The sequence below is a fragment of the Oncorhynchus masou genome, chromosome 12 (genome assembly GCF_036934945.1).
Source record: "Oncorhynchus masou masou isolate Uvic2021 chromosome 12, UVic_Omas_1.1, whole genome shotgun sequence".
Classification (NCBI taxonomy): domain Eukaryota; kingdom Metazoa; phylum Chordata; class Actinopteri; order Salmoniformes; family Salmonidae; genus Oncorhynchus; species Oncorhynchus masou.
In genome coordinates, this window is record NC_088223.1 from 66880006 (window position 1) to 66897792 (window position 17787).

The following is a 17787-nucleotide window of genomic DNA, read 5'->3' on the forward strand; positions in this document are numbered from 1 at the left end:
GATGTGAGCAAGACCTTTAAACAGGTTAACATTCACAAGACCGCAGGGCCAGACGGATTACCAGGACGCGTACTCAGAGCATGCGCGGACCAACTGGCAAGTGTCTTCCTGACCGAATCTATATTAACTACATGTTTCAAGCAGACCATCATAGTCACTGTGCCCAAGAAAGTGAAGGTAACCTGCATAAAAGACTACCGCCCTGTAGCCATTAAGTGCTTTCAAAGGCCGGTCATGGCTCACATCAACACCATCATCCTGGAAGACCCACTCAAATTCAGATATCTCCCCAACAGATCCACAGATGACGCAATCTCAATCACACTGCCATTTCCTACCTGGACAAAAGGAACACCTATGTGAGAATGCTGTTCATTTACTACAGCTCCGCGTTCAACACCATAGTGCCCACAAAGCTCATCACTAAGCTAAGGACCCTGGGACTAAACACCTCCCTCTGCAACTGGATCCTGGACTTCCTGACGGGCTTCCCCCAGGTGGTAAGGGTAGGCAGAACACATCTGCCATGCTGATCCGTAACACGGGGGCCGCTCAGGGGTGCATGCTTAGTCCCATCCTGTAATCTCTGTTCACCCACGACTGTGTGGCCAAGCATGACTCCAACACCATCATTAAGTTTGCTGACCACACAACAGTGGTTGGCCTGATCACCGACAACGATGCGACAGCCTATTGGGAAGAGGTCAGAAACCTGGCAGTGTGGTGCCAGGACAGCAACCTCTCCCTTAAAGAGAGCAAGGCAAAGGAGCTGATTGTGGACTACAGGAAATGGAGGGCCGAACACGCCCCATTCACATTCACATCACCAACAAACTATCATGGTCCAAACACACCAACACAGTTGTGAAGAAGGCACGACAACACATTTTCCCCCTCAGGAGACTGAAAAGATTTGGCATGGGTCCCCAGATCCTCAGAAAGTATAGCTGCATCATTGAGAGCATCCTGACCGGTTGCATCACTGCCTGGTATGGCAACTGCTTGGCATCCGACCGTAAGGCGCAACAGCGGGTAGTGCGTACGGCCCAGTACATCACTGGGGCCAAGCTTCCTGCCATCCAGGACCTATATACTAGGCGGTGTCAGAGGAAGGCCTAAAAAATTGTCAAAGACTCCAGTCACCCAAGTCATAGACTGTTCTCTCTGCTACCACATGGCAAGCGGTACCGGAGCACCAAGTCTAGGTCCAAAAGGCTCTCGCCAGCGGGATCCGTGCCCTAAGAGGTTTTAACAGCTTCTACCCCCAAGCCATAAGACTGCTGAACAACTAATCAAATGGCCACTCGGACTATTTACATTGACCCCCCTTTGTTTTTAGACTGCTGCTTTTTACACTGCTGCTGCTCACTGTTTATTATCTATGCATAGTCACTTTACCCCTACCTACATCTACAAATGACCTCGACTAACCTGTACCCCCGCACATTGACTTGGTACCGGTACCCCCGGAATATAGCCTCGTTATTGTTATTTTATTGTGTTACTTTTTCTTACATTTTTTACTTTAGTTTATTTAGTAAATATTTTCTTTCTTAAAACAACATTGTTGGATAAGGGCTTGTAAGTAAGCACTTCACGGTAAAGTCTACACCTTGTTGTATTCGGCGCATGTGACAAATAAAAAAAGACTTGATTTGGAATAGTTGTTTTTCATTAATCATAATCAATCAGATTTGTTACTGTAACTTCACAGCGCTGACATGATTTGCAATCTGAAAGTGATATGATGTAAATGTTTAAGGAAAAGAGACGCTCTGTAACGTGATAACCATTGAATTTGAAACATAAGTAGATGAAATGTGAGAGAGAAGTCAATATACTCCCTGTCCCTCCCCAAGGCTGATATGTGAGTGTCTCTGAGGAACTCTAGGGCCAGTCCTAATGGGTTGTGTGGCCACAGTCACGGCATATCACATGATTCAAAAATAATGAACAAAACCCAGTGACTTTATTTCAGTCCACTTTATTTAAGGATAAAACAGGACATACATCGAAAAGAATTCCGAAGTACAGACACTTACCATTACACAGACATTTACACATAGAAACGTAAACACACAGAGAAAGACACACACACACACACAAAAATGGGGCTCCCTTATGGAACAAGATGTTCTAAAACTGCAAAGGAAAACATAAGTCATTTCTCAAAAGCTAAGTCATCTTGGCTCAGCAAATTTATGACCACAAAAAGAACATGTACTGGTCAAGCCATGATTTCAGCTACTTCTAAATACAAACCCTGAAGCAAAAACAAGAAAAAAGCTGTACTAATAAAATGCAACGTTAGACAAAAAAATCAGCTATTGAGCAATAGTGTAAAATGGAAAGAAGTGTGTGAGAGAAAAGAGAGAAGTGGAAAGTGGAAGGAGGAACTATCTGAGGTGAGGACTGCGTGTACCATAGCAAATACTGGCTGGCTGTCACAATGGAGTGGTGCAATAAGGTGTGTGCTTTCCTGATTCTCTGGAAATTCAAGGGGATTAAGACAAACTCCAGAAACACACGCAATCCCTTTTAACAGATAGGCAATGATACATGCACACATACATACACACACACCGATCGGACAAATTAACGGCAATACATTTTAATTTACAAACAGATATACATATATAACCACTTTAAAAGTGAACAAAGAATACATCAATAAGAGAGCGAATAAACCAAACTTATGTCCAAAATATTTTGCAACAAAGGAACAATAACATCAGACCACACAGCTCAAAATGGGAACCGATGCTTCAACAATGACAACAACCACAGACGGACAAAGAGAAAACAGGATGCTGGTCAGATGAAAGAGCCCGAAATGTCAGACAGCCTACAGGCTGTTGTCGCCTTGCAATGTAACAGCCAACACCAGTCTGATAAGCTATCTGACAGGCCGAGAGAGTGACGGACATGCCTGAGACACAAACACACACGTAACATGAGGGAAGAGGAGGGAAAAAATCCTTCCATTACTTACCCTGAGAGAGAGAGGCTGTATTTAAATGGGGTGATTAGCAGAGCTGCAGCAGACTGGAGGGAGGCTGAGGCTCTGTGCGTTCAACAGTGCCTCTCTGTTTTGAATCTACTCGACTGATTTGTCTCCTGGCTCCGTCACTGGGGCAGTGCAGCGAGTTCATAGGAGGGTTCACTGGAGGTAACGCCACAGACCCGTTTCACTGCGCTCGCTCTCTTTTTCTCTCCACTCACTCCCCCCCTTTCCTGCCTGTCCGCCCGGAGCTCCCAAACCAACATACCAGGGCAACAGTACAAAAAAATACAAAAATAATTCACAAGCAATTACGAAAAATAGGAATCTTGGATCACAAGCCAGCTGACGTTATCCAACAAGCATAAGACAGAAAAAAGTAACATATTGATGACATAACATAATTTTCAGTGCTGCCCTTCCTCCCAGAGGAATTGTGAACATGAGCTTGCGGAGCATTCAAGCTTTACATGGGAGTTGAGAGAGTGCAGAGGAGTCTGCTGCATTAACACACACACTGTCTGAAACTCCCTCCATAGCCAGGCACTGAAGACAAAGGAATCACTTACCACAAGCTTCAAACCAGGCACAACCCCTAAAAGATCATATAAACTAAACAGATACCACCAAACACGACTTGTGATCCGAATGAAAGGCTCTATAAGGAAGAGAGTTCCAGAAGTGGCACAAACACAGATCTGATTCAATCCATCAGTGCATCTGGTTGGATGAGCAGCCCCAAGTCTGACTCATGTGCTCTCTTATTGGAAGTAGAAAATAACTCCAGACAAAGGGACCAGCAGAATGATTCATGGACGATTTATGAAGTCTGATCCAAAGGTGCTCACTCTGTGGAATTTTACAGCATAGAAATGACATCAATACTAGTATAGGTACAGATAAAAATCAAGTGATTTAACTCCCTGTTTTGATTTATTCAGATCTATCTACATCAGATTTGTAGAAGTGAAGTTATGAAAATCCTATATTATCATAGCTATATTTACAAGATGTGCATTCCATGTACATTCCCTTGTCTCTCCCATTTCAGTTGAAAAAACAACAACAACAACAAACACAAACCCTAATAAATGAACTGGGGAAAAACAGATTAGGCCTTACACAACTAAAATAATATATAACATCAGTCCCTGCATTACAGTGCACACACCAAATAAAAATAAAACCGATCCAAGCCAAACATAATCATTTAAATAAACAGGCTCTATGATAAGACTATCAGTTCTAGTCATGGAAGCTGGACCAAAGAGTACTTAAGTCCTCGCAGAGGAGAATCAGTGCCAGTAGCTGCTGACCCGCCCACACACAGTCACTGTAGAGCTGCTCAATGAAATGGATGTCCTATCCATACAACACCACACCACATGGCCATGCACCTACCTTTAGTGAACAACCACTGAGGAAGCAAAAAACTATGGGCCATCATCTCTATCAAAAAATCCTGGTAAGCAAATAAATTAAGTCCAAGTTCCATGTAAACGGATAACCTTCAGTATCACTACAGAAACAAAGAAAATGGTTACTTCATACGGATGGATATCCATCGATCGATAACATGGACGCCCATACTTCGGATTATGGCGGTTTGTGTCTCATTGGAGATTATTGGAGACAGAGAAAAAAGAGGAGGATACAGCAGGTTTGTGCTGAGGGTTTTTTTGACCGAGAGCCCAGAATGTGTGCTAAGCTAGCTGCTCTTCTCACTTCTTAGTGTTGCCTTCACTTGGTTTTCCCCTCAGAGTACATCTGCTGCTGCTGGCGCTTGGCATAGCTCTGGGCCATGGAGTTGACGATGGAGCAGACAAAGAAACAAACCATGACCACGATCACCTTCTCAAAGACCCACGACAGCCAGTTTTCATCCTGCAAGAAACGGAACAGAAACAGAAGGAGCGAGACCCTGGTCACTATGGAGTCAGCCTTCACCACGTAGTCCCTAGCATCTACAGTCTCTGATGCTAAACTAGAACCTATGTTCTATCTGAGTGGGATGAGATCTGCTCCCACATCCATCCATGTGCAGGACACAGAGAGATCAGTGGTAGTAAAAAGCAAACCCGCCAAACCGCCTCCCTCGCCCCCGGTGACCCCAACTGGCAGCCTCCGTTTCCCCAAAGTTAAATTGCCTCGCTTTTCTCCTGTAACTGCAGGAGGTTCAAGTTACAATAAAAAAAGGAACATTCTTCTAGAAACAGCCTTAATCTCTCGTTGTGCAACTCAAAGTCTCTCCTTTCCCTTTCTCACTAGCTCGCACATCGGATGAGGAGGAAAAAAAGAAAAATGTTTTCAATTAATCATTTTGAGAGGGAGGGAGTGGGAGAGAGAAAGAGAGAGAGAGGCAGAAGGAGAGGGATACAGAGCGAGAAAGAGAGATTTTTTTTTAAGCTTTCAAAGAGATACGGCTCCAGCTACAACTGGCTCTTTTTGTTCCAGACAGATTTTTTTAATGGATTGTCAATGCAGGGCAGGGGGGCCCCGCCCGCCCCCCAGTCATCACTAGCAGTGGGTTCAGGCGGGGCACTCTGTGACAAGGAGGAGTGACTGAACACTCACACACTCCCCTCCACTCAGACTAAGCATGACTCAGCACACCTACTGCTAACACTGTTAAGTGCTAATAGTGCTACACTGCTAATAGTGCTATAGCCAGATCCTACACTGGCCCCCTCTCCCTTAGCCCCAGCCCCCTCCTAGCCTGTCCTCAGCCTGCCCAGCCCACCATGCACCCAATGAACCCTCTCTCTGTCACTCTAAACGCTGCCCAGAGGCCCTGAGAGGTACAGTACTATTACATTACTACTGCTGGACTACAGTATCATCTCCACTGTATATATTCATTCCACTACTGTAATAGAAAGAGTCAGGGAGAGATGGGAGGATTACAAATCTGAGAAAATTAAATATGAAATAAAAGTGAAAAATAGAGAAGAAAATGAGATTGAAAGGAAAGCGAATAATAAAAAAAAGTAAATTACTGAAAGAGAGGGAGACAAAAAAGAGAGAGCGAGATAGAGAGAAGATAAAGAAAGAAAAGTGGAGAGAGTCTAAGAGAATGAGAGAAAGAAAGTGAGGGAAACATTCTTTAGAGAGAGGGCCTCTCAATGAGGGAGGTAGTGAATAGAGGAAGGCAGTAGAGTATAGTAGAGGATGGGCCCCTGGATAAGGTACTTACGGCTGAGGTCCCCTCTCCCGCGTGGTGGTGCATCTTGGCTCTCTGGGCCTGCAAGTACTCCCTAAAGGGCTTCTGTAGAGAGCCCAGCACTGGGACAGCACTGCCACACAGCCAACAGATAGAGGGAAAAAGAAGGGGAGGGAAGGAGGGAGGGTGGGTGGGTGGGATGGAGGCAAGGAGAGAGACAGAGGGGAGGGAGGAGGGGAACACAGAACACGTCACATCATTGTTACTCACCACCAAGCCAAGGGCAGCAACAAAGGGAGACATGCTGTCCTGCCTTCCTGCTCCCTTCCTCTCTCCCTGCTTCCCTCTTCCACACAGAGAGCGAGAGAGACTGTGCATTCAAACAGCTCATCCCCACAGACAGGAATTCAGAACAGACCAACAAAGAAAAGAAACAGTGAAAAAGTACAGGATGTACTGAGAGCTACATAACCTAACACTTCAGCTTGTTTAAGAACAAAAAGAGAGAATAAAAAGAAAAGGGGAAAAAGTTGGCTTGTCCTCTAAGTCCACAGACACATATACTCCGGCTCTGGAAACCACACACACACTCTGGCACACATACACACACACATCCGCAAACCCGTTCAACTCCCCTGCAGTGCTCCTCTCCTCTCTGCTGCAGCGAGCGAGGAGAAATGAATGACTTCTCAGAACTCTCACATTTATCACCAGCGGTTCCTGTAAGAACTGGTTCCAGCCAATTAATGAGGAAGTGAGTCGTGCCTGTGTCATCACTGGCTGAGAGAGGGGGAAGGCCCTGCCCTCTACCAGCCATAGGATGAGGAGGCTGCTGTAAGACAGCCCATATTAGGAAAACCCTTTACAAGATTCAGCCACCAACTACAAGCACACTACCACCCCCACCCTCTCTCTCTCTCTCTCTCTCTCTCTCTCTCTCTCACACACACACACACACAAACACACACACACACACAGAAGAAGGAAGAGGAACAGACAGAGAGAGACAGATAGAGAGAGCGGCAGAGAGAGAGAGAGAGAATGCTGGCCCATCCCTAGTCAGGAGTTAGTGATTAATCATTAAACAAATACATACTAAAGACCTTACACTATTTAGTGGCACAACTTTGTCAATTATAACCCATTTCCAACATTGTTAAAAGCATTCCAACTCCTGATTATAAAGGTGAAAATTCTACATCTGTAACAGTGGTGTGGGATAGCATGTTCAAAGACACAACTCAAAGTGCAAACCGTATGTTCACAAAGGCTGTTGACTTCATAGGACCGATAAATTTCTCTTTCAAACTCTTTAATTTACGCACTTCCCACACACTGAACACACACGTGTGCGTGTTCTCACACACACACACACACACACACACACACACACACACACACACACACACACACACACACACACACACACACACACACACACACAATCTTCCCACTCATTGTGTGAGAAAACAAGAGTTGTCACAGCAAGCATTTTCATTTGCATGAGTTTACAACAGTTAAGTTTATTTTAATCATTAACCAAACACAGAGTTACGGATATCCTTGTCATGAATAGACAGAATAAAAAGACTAAGTGACAAAGAAAATCATCATGCTCACCTGACCCAATAGAGAATGCACAAAAGAAGATCCAGAGGAAGATGAGTGGATTAAAGATTCATCCCCTCCACCATTCATCCTACACATTCTACAGCACTTTTTACACACATAGAAACCAAACTGCTTCTTAAATGCTAAATAGTACAACAATTCTGGTAATAACTTAACTCTAAGACAAATAAATAAATTCAAAATCAGATTAGATATTCAATTTCCGACTAACTGAAACATAAACTGACAAGAACAAAGAGAGCAAGTGAGGGTTTGAGAAATGGCGGGCTCTATTCATGTCCTGTACGATGAGCAACACTGAGTCATGAGCCTGACACCAAAACTTAACAAGTTGACACAAACTCAAACCTAACAGTCACAAATATGTTTTAATACCTCAGGGCTGTGTCTGTGTGTCTTTACGTACATAAAACTGCCTGTTTTGAGCTTTTGGAACTATCACAAACTTTCTAGAACATTCTACAGACCAATGCTTTGTGAACCTTCTGGACTTCTGTTGTACTATATACCTGTAAGTATGTTTCAAACCATATATTGTGCTGCATTTTTGTAAGAGGCACAGACAGTGATTGTAATATATTTTTGTAAGAGGCACAGACAGTGATTGTAATATATTTTTGTAAGAGGCACAGACAGTGATTGTAATATATTTTTGCACAAGGGAATTGTAAATGTTACATTCTGACAATGTGAGTATGTGGAATCTGGAAAATATATAATTTTTGAAGGTATGCATTCAAATATCTGTGATTAAAAAATTGAAAAAATGTGATTTCCTCTCTGTGAGTTTTTAAATGAAATGTTTTCTCTTCAATTATTTTTGAAACCACACCCTGAGTTTGCTGGCTCTTTAATCATAAGCAGGAGAATGTGGCAGTAGCCGTATTTCAGTAAAAGTCTAATAAAATAGTGCTATTCAGTAAACAATACATTTCTGTTATTTGCTTAACAGCTACTGAACAAACCTTGTAACCACCATGTTTGTTGAAATCATGTGGTTTACAATACTATAACATAAAGATATTTACTATAGAGCAACAGTGTGGGTGGAGAATAATTATAATTCAATGCAAACAAGAAAAACCTTGAAACCCAAATTGACACTTTTAGAATTAGCCTAACAATCAAATATAAAAAGAGGATTTCCCTATTAAAGAGGAATATGGCTTATCTAGTTCCCGTAATCAGTCACAATTGATCCATATAGATTCTAGCTAAAATAACGCCACTCGATTTCAAAATAAAATGTCTCTCTAAATGAACAACAAGCAGACATAAATATCAAGCAACGGAACAAAAACATATCACACATTTAAATGATAGATTTGAATCATGTCATGCATTTACTCTATAATCCTAAATCTATTAAAAGCATGAATCTAATACAAATAACTAAGGAAATTAACCTAAGCAAAGTATAAAATCAACCACAGATTCTACAATCAATAGTAGTCTATTTCTTGACTGCCTTCTACCTTTAGAAAACTCTAAAACCAATGGTCAAAAACATGATTTTAGTACTTCAGGACTCTATCTTTGTGATTTTGTGATACAGTATCTGGAACTTTTGCAAAATAATACTTTTATGAACATTTTGTTTCTATAAAATCCCCATAAAATATATTTTTACACATCAGTGTATGAAATATTCACCAATTTCTAAAATCAGTTCGTTTTGGCATGTTGGTGAAGAGATGCTACTGATTTAACTATTGCTGAACAAATGCTACATTTAATTCCAAATGTCATTTTTCACATTGAATGAGATAATTCTATTTTCAATAAACCATAACAAGGGAGTCCAAATTGCAGTAATATTATGTAATCCAACGAGAGAGAAAACATTGCAATTATTCCGAAGGGGGGACAAAATGATTCAAATGTGCAGTTAAAAAAATATGTCAACATCAAACACCAAACGTAGCATACATTTTGTCTCCAAATTCTTTCAGCTAATTTTTACTATTACTGAATTAAGAAAACTCAAACATGTACTAGATCAGACAGGTCTTCATTCAGTGACTCACAATATACCAGAGCCTACATAAATACATCTGACAAAAAGATTAAAACTGAAGCTACATATAAAGTCCTACAATAATCTACAAATGCATAATAAAGCCCAATTATATGCGATCAAAAGTTACCAAAAGCCTTCAGAGCTAAGATAAATACATCAATGTTGTTGCTGTTATATTTAAGGTTATATTTAATCAATATGCAACATTGAGGGCAAATATATGGCGTCATTGACCAGAAGAGGTGGTATGTTTGGACTACAGAGCCCACGCTAAAAAAAACTATCTGGACATAACATGGGAGCAACAGCTATTTGATGATGCCAGGTAGGATACAGGGGATGACTTGAAGACTTGTAATGCATCACTGACCTAACAAATCACCTTCCTTTTTACATTGATATACTAGATCAGCTGCTGTGCCACATTTGGGTGTACTAACTCTCTTGTTAACTTCATGAAGCCTGTATTGATCCATTTAAATGAAGTGATGCATAGATTCATGCAGGGATGACCTTATCAAGCAGATGATTAGTCTCATTTCTCCTCACCCTATGAGCTCACATCTCAAGTCAGTGATGGGAACTGAGGACTGACAGATCTATGGGAGGTATAGGTATCATCACACACACTGACACACACACTGAAATATACAACAACTGAAGCAAACATGCATGCACACACAGTGACAGACATACACACACACACACACACACACACACACACACACACACACACACACACACACACACACACACACACACACACACACACACACACACTCCATACGCTGACGGTCAAACGGTCAAATCGACAGTGTTCTGTCTAATGATGGGGGAGACGAGAGGCTGTGACTAAAGCCCTGCCAGAATGATTGACTGGGGGGACCTGTGGACATCCACATGCGGACAGGTAAGAGATAGGGCCTAGGCCATACTTAGAAGAATGGAAGCTACTAGTACCTAATGCATCATGATATGTAAGAAACGAGTCGTGCCAAATCAGATAACCATGGTTTCATTTCGCCCCTGTATGCGATTTGAGCTCCCTGTCTGGCTGTGAAGGTCTATTTGCCTACCCACTCACAGCCAAGTCACATCAAGGAGGAAAATGTCTACTTATTGATAAATAACCAGGGAGGTGTAGAATGTTCAGGTGCTGAGCCATGTTCTTAACATCTCACAAGGAGACTTGCTTCCTTAACGAAACCACCACCAATACATCCTCCTCCTACATAGAGGACAAAACATTAAAGAGTTCATTTGTGACCGTCAACAACAGGCCATTTTTTTATGAGCTATCATTTCCTTCTGTCGCGTATATTATATTCCCATTCTTTTTGGTGCGTTCATTTCCTTGAAACTAAATTCTACAGAACATGATTCAGAGGTAACCTATGACCCCTGGCCCCTTGTGAAGCTGCCTGACACACACACACACACACCTTTCTCTCTCTCACACACACACACACCTTTCTCTCTCTCACACACACACACACACACACACACACACACACACACACACACACACACACACACACACACACACACACACACACACACACACACACACACACACACACACACACACACACACACACACGACCACAAGCAGCCACAATACACACATGAAAACTAGTGGCACAATCATAAATACCCACACACACACACCCAACCCAGGGGCAGGACATGACAGCGATAGAGAACAATTCTCACATGACAGCGAGCACAGCTAGCTAACCCCTGGCCAGGTTCAACTGGTTACAACATCACAACAAAGAGCTTAGGCAACCGTTAGTGTTACTCAACACAACACAACACCGCCAAGTTCACATCAAACATAACACTTCTGCCAGTACAACCAGATACATCCAGAAACTCAGACTTGGTGTTAAGGTATTGTGTCTGTCTGACCTGAGACAATGAAACCTGGAAGTCTTTGTCACAACTATGAATATCTATGATGAAACCACTCATCTAAAAGGTTTCCATCTAATTTTACAATTATAATATTTCAATGTACAGTTTGTTGAAGATGTAACACAAACTGTATAATTGTTGTTATCTGGTAATAATGGCATATATAATCAGGGCAGGTGCTCATACTTTTCTACTGCTCCTCTAGCCAAATTGTCCATGCTGTGTTTTACAGGCCTTAATTTTCTACAAAAACACACGGACTCATCACACATTGTAGGCTAAGCCAGGGAGAACCAGAGATGAAAGGGAGTTAGTTAAGTATCCCTGCTACAACCACTACTAGACTAGATGAAGACTAGACTTCATGCAGCAACGCACCACCGAGCTCGCAGGGGACATCATGCAGCAACGCACCACGAGCTCGCAGGGGACTTCATGCAGCAACGCACCACCGTGCTCGCAGGGGACTCCATGCAGCAACGCACCACCGAGCTCGCAGGGGACTTCATGCAGCAACGCACCACCGAGCTCGCAGGGGACTTCATGCAGCAACGCACCACCGTGCTCGCAGGGGACTTCATGCAGCAACGCACCACCGTGCTCACAGGGGACTTCATGCAGCAACGCACCACCGCTCGCAGGGGCTCACAGGGGACTTCATGCAGCAGGGGACTTCATGCAGCAACGCACCACCGTGCTCACAGGGGACTTCATGCAGCAACGCACCACCCGCAGGGGACTTCATGCAGCAACGCACCACCGTGCTCGCAGGGGACTTCATGCAGCACCACCGCTCGCAGGGGACCATGCAGCAGCTCGCAGGGGACTTCATGCAGCAACGCACCACCGCTCGCAGGGGACTTCATGCAGCAACGCACCACCGTGCTCGCAGGGGACTTCATGCAGCACGCACCACCGTGCTGCTCACAGGGGGACTTCTTGCAGCGCACCACCGAGGGGACTTCATGCAGCAACGCACCACCGTGCTCGCAGGGGACTTCATGCAGCAACGCACCACCGCAACGCACCACCGTGCTCGCAGGGGACTTCATGCAGCAACGCACCACCGTGCTCGCAGGGGACTTCATGCAGCAACGCACCACCGAGCTCGCAGGGGACTTCATGCAGCAACGCACCACCGCACCAGCTCGCAGGGGCATGGGGACTTCATGCAGCAACGCACCACCGTGCTCACAGGGGACTTCATGCAGCAACGCACCACCGAGCTCGCAGGGGACTTCATGCAGCAACGCACCACCGAGCTCGCAGGGGACTTCATGCAGCAACGCACCACCGTGTCACAGGGGACTTCATCGCAGGGGACTTCATGCAGCAACGCACCACCGAGACTTCATGCAGTAACGCACCACCGAGCTCACAGGGGACTTCTTGCAGCAACGCACCACCGTGCTCACAGGGGACTTCTTGCAGCAACGCACCACCGAGCTCGCAGGGGACTTCATGCAGCAACGCACCACCGTGCTCACAGGGGACTTCATGCAGCAACGCACCACCGAGCTCGCAGGGGACTTCATGCAGCAACGCACCACCGTGCTCGCAGGGGACTTTTTTTTTCAAGATTATCTCCTTTGATAGACAATTTGTTGCATTTACAGTTACAAGAGAAAAAAGAGAGAACACATTTGTAATTTGTTTAAAAAAACACCACCAACAAAAGGGCAGGTGCTCCAGCACAACTAGGACTCTACATGTGCACATGCCAGCATGTAATAATGGCCCATGTAGGGAAGCAATAATCCCTGATAATGATTTGTAAAGAGTGTAAACAAAAAATGTTGAGTTACGGTGAAAAATAGGGTGAAAAAAATGTATGTGTGACTCCATGTCTCACTGTGTCAGTCTGATCTGGTCCTGTTGAATCAGGCTCTTTCCCAATGACTTCACCACTAAGGCATGGAGCCCACTCCTGGATGAAGATCCTCCTAGTACTACCCAGCCAGTGTGTTTATCACAACTATTCCTGCTTCCTTCTCAACTATTTGTGGCACACACACACACAAACACACAAATACACACACATACACACTAACACACACACACACACACAAATACACACACACACACTAACACACACACACACACAATCTCTTTCACAGACATACTCTCAGACAAATTCACAGAAAGGAGGGAGCACGAAACAATGAAGGCAGGGAGGGAAGAAGGGATGAGATCATTTCTTTTTTGAAAATGACTTATCAGCACGGGTCTGCAGGGAGGGACTGCCAGCTAAACACACCGTATGCCCCCAGGGGTGCCCACTGCCAGAAAACAAAGAGCACCAATTATATATAGCACTCTCTTATTCCTGTCACCTCACATAGTCCTATAAAACAGCCCCAACAACCCACCAACAACCACCCGGGTCTGGGCCTATGAGTGGCTGAGGAGGTGTGATGAGGTGAGAGGTCTGTGTCACTCAGTGACTGTGCTGGCCTTTCCAGAGGTAGGGTGTGGGTAGTGGCATGGTTGACTGACTCAGAGGGATAGAGACAGCCATGACTAGCCTGGCCAGGATTCCCAGTTGGAACGCAGGAGAGGCCAAGAGGAGGGGAGGGAGGCAGGGGAGCAGGGGGTATGGGAGAAAGCTAGTCTGCCTGGGCAGATCTGATCCCATTGATCCATTTAAAAAATATATATATTTTACCTTTATTTAACCAGGTATCGATGGCCACACTACTGAGTCAGAGACACTCCACCTAGGTTGAATATCTCCCATGCTATATTTATTGTTGCAAAACAAAAAACAGTTAACAAACTAATTATGTAAGTAACAAATCTATGACTGACCAATGCAGAATGTGTGGCTTATAGAGTATGCAGTGAATAATGGGTGGCTGTGTACGTGCGGCTCATATAATACATTCACCTTGTTGATCATCTGCTTTGACATTCCACAGATCAACACATAGGTTACTATGGAGCTGGAGAAACCCACAGGCTGCAAGACAGTCTTTCGCTCTAAAATTGTGTACAATATGTTCTACTTTCATTACATGCATAAAAATTAACAACACATTAACAAATAGCAACCATTTAAGATAAATATATTATTCTTACTCAATTCTAATATTTTTATTGTCAGACCTCGGAACAAGGGAGAGAACGTGGTTCAGCGGTGAATCATGAGGAGTTTTTCAGTTTCCCCTTTGAGCACAGTAATAGTCTCAGGTTTGTGGCTAGGTTGTGCATACGCTTTGGCTAGGTTGTGCATACGCTTTGGCTAGGTTGTGCATACGCTTTGGGCAGGATGTGTCTGTCTGTCTGTCTAATGTACAGACAGCCAGTGAAAGTACTGCTCATGACCTACTTTATTGACCTTGTCCCTTCCTAACACCACAACGATACAAAATAGCAATTGTCTATAGCTCGTTCCAGTGCTTTACAACCACTGTTATTGCCAAAGATGAAAAAGTATCTACAGTGTCTTCAGAAAATATTCAGAACCCTTGACTTTTTCCACATTTTGTTGTGTTACAGCCTCAATTTAAAATGGATTACATTGAGAGTGTGTGTCACTGGCCTACGCACACTACCCTATAATGTCAAAGTGGAATTATGTTAAAAATAATTTTTTTTACAAATTTGAGGTGAAAAGCTGAAATGTTTTGAGTCAATAAGTATTCAAGCCCTTTGTTATGGTAAGTGTAAATACGTTCAGGAGTAAAAATGTGCTTAACAACTCACAGAAGTTGTGTTTAATAATAATAGTGTTTAACATGATTTTTGAATGACTACCTCATCTCTGTGCCCCACACATACAATTATCTGTAAGGTCCCTCATTCGAGCTGTTCATTTCAAACACAGATTCTACCACAAAGACCATGGAGTTTTTCCAATGCCTCACAAAGAAGCACACCTATTGGTAGATGGGCCAAAAGAAAAATAAAAGCAGACACTGAATATCCCTTAGAGGATGGTGAAGTTATTAATGACACTTTGGATGGTGTATCAATACACCCAGTCACTACAAAGGTACAGGCGTCCTTCCTAACTCCGTTGTCTGAGAGGAAGGAAACAGTTTAAGAATTTCACCATGAGGCCAATGGTGACTTTAAAACAGTTAGTGTTTAATGGCTGTGATAGGAGAAAACTGAGGATGGATCAACAACATTGTAGTTACTCCACAATACCAACCTAAATAACAGAGTGGAAAGAAGGAAGCCTGTAAAGAACCCAGGTATGCAAAGCTCTCACAGAAACACTCACAGTGGTAATTGCTGCCAAAGGTGATTCTAACATGAATGACTCAGGGGTGTGAATACTTCTGTATTTAATTTTCAATCCATTTGCAAACATTTCTAGAAACATGTTTTCACTTTTCCATTATTGGGTATTGTGTGTAGATGGGGGAGAAAAAATGTCATCACAAAATGTGGAATAAGTCAAGGGGTGTGAATACTTTCTGAAGGCACTGTGTGGTCAATCAAAACATGAAAAAAGAATAACTACATTTTGATTCTCAATATAAATAACCTCACATGTTCCTTTAAAAAAAACGATTTAAAACCATTAGATGAAGACCACGGATAAAAATGTATGTGAAGCTCTGCAAAATCACCTATTAGTACTATCAAGTTAAACATTCTTCCAATCATTTAAAACAAGTCTAATCAAGTATATCACCTATCTCTTCAAACACAAATTGATAAAAGGGTGTTAGAGGTACAAGAGTAAACAGTTGTTATTCAGCCTCTTTGTATGGATAAATTAGCTGTAAATAATCCCTATTTAGAAACAAACCCCTACTAAAACACACCCTTTGACTTATTAGCTTGACTGTCATTGTTCTGATATCACTGCTCTGTTTGTGTTCATGTTGAATGAGTTGCCTTGGAGCAACATCCTGCCCTGCCGTGTGTTCTGGTAACAGACAGACAGCGCTGTAAAGCAGGCCTGTGACTCAGGACACAGGGTGAACAGAGGTGGACTGGACGGCTCTTTGATGACTTGTCCTCCATCTCTGGGGAGAGGTGCTCATACAGCACTTCATATAGCATCATCAGCATCATACAGACAGAGCATCACTGTACACAACAACAGACCACAGGCTGATACTAACCTATCCAAAACACTCACATCATGTTGACTAAAATCAGACAGTAATTGTGTCGTTATATCAAGTCATAATAGATTTGTTGTTTGTTGCTAATTTAATCAATGATGTTGTACAAATGAAAAATACTTGGGGGAACAGCAGACAAAAACAAATGAATCAGGGATGAATAAAGCAGGAAGTAGCGTGCCGTGCAATGATGATCACGCCAAACTAAAGGGCAACGACACATGACACCGGACCCAGTGCATTGATCTGACCACCTACTTCACCCCCATCTCCCCCACTCTTACTTATCTGTACCTTAAACACACACAGAGAACAAAACACAGAGTACCAACCCCTTCACAGACCTTCAATGTGATAATGACCACATACAGTACCAGTCAAAAGTTTGGGCACACCTACTAATTCAAGGGTTATTCTTTATTTTGACTATTTTCTACAAGGCAAAGGATGGCTACTTTGAAGAATCGAAAATATAAAATATATTTTGATTTGTTTAACACGTTTTTGGTTACTACATGATTCCATATGTGTCATTTCATAGTTTTGATGTCTTCACTATTATTCTACAATGTAAAAAAATAGTAAAAGTAAACAAAAGCCCTGGAATGAGTAGGCGTGTCCAAACTTTTGACTGGTACTGTACACATATCACCTATATCATACTTTCCTACTGACCTCTTGCCAAGTCGCCCTTGCAAAAGAGGTTTTACTCAAGTGTCTTTACTGGTTAAATAAAAGTTAAATACAAATATCACTTATAACTGTCATTTAATAAGTCATAATATTTTATGTACTTAGTGAAGACCACGTGGATTCTGGACAGACCGAGCAAGCTCTCCAAGTCCTTATGTATTTCTCAAACCCTCTCCGATTGAGAGAAATCTATTTTTTGAGGGAGCCAAGTGCTGTAATCATAAGAAGAGGAGTTGAGTAAAGAGGCTCCCCGTTGTGACTTGCATTAAACTTAACGACT

At 43.0% G+C, this 17787-nt stretch overlaps 1 protein-coding gene across 6 annotated transcripts in view; it reads right to left on the reverse strand.

Moving 5' to 3' along the window:
* Positions 1-1968: 1968 nt before the first annotated feature.
* The window catches only part of LOC135550693 (vacuole membrane protein 1-like), a 104940-nt gene continuing 89121 nt past the window's right edge, over positions 1969-17787 (reverse strand). For all 6 annotated transcript variants that reach the window (XM_064981729.1, XM_064981726.1, XM_064981724.1 and 3 more), the window contains 2 exons: positions 6195-6294; positions 1969-4885 (listed from right to left, as the gene is read on the reverse strand). In XM_064981729.1, the coding sequence (XP_064837801.1) occupies positions 4742-4885; positions 6195-6294 (244 nt within the window). In that variant the 3' untranslated portion in view covers positions 1969-4741. The remainder of the gene's footprint in view (positions 4886-6194; positions 6295-17787) is intronic.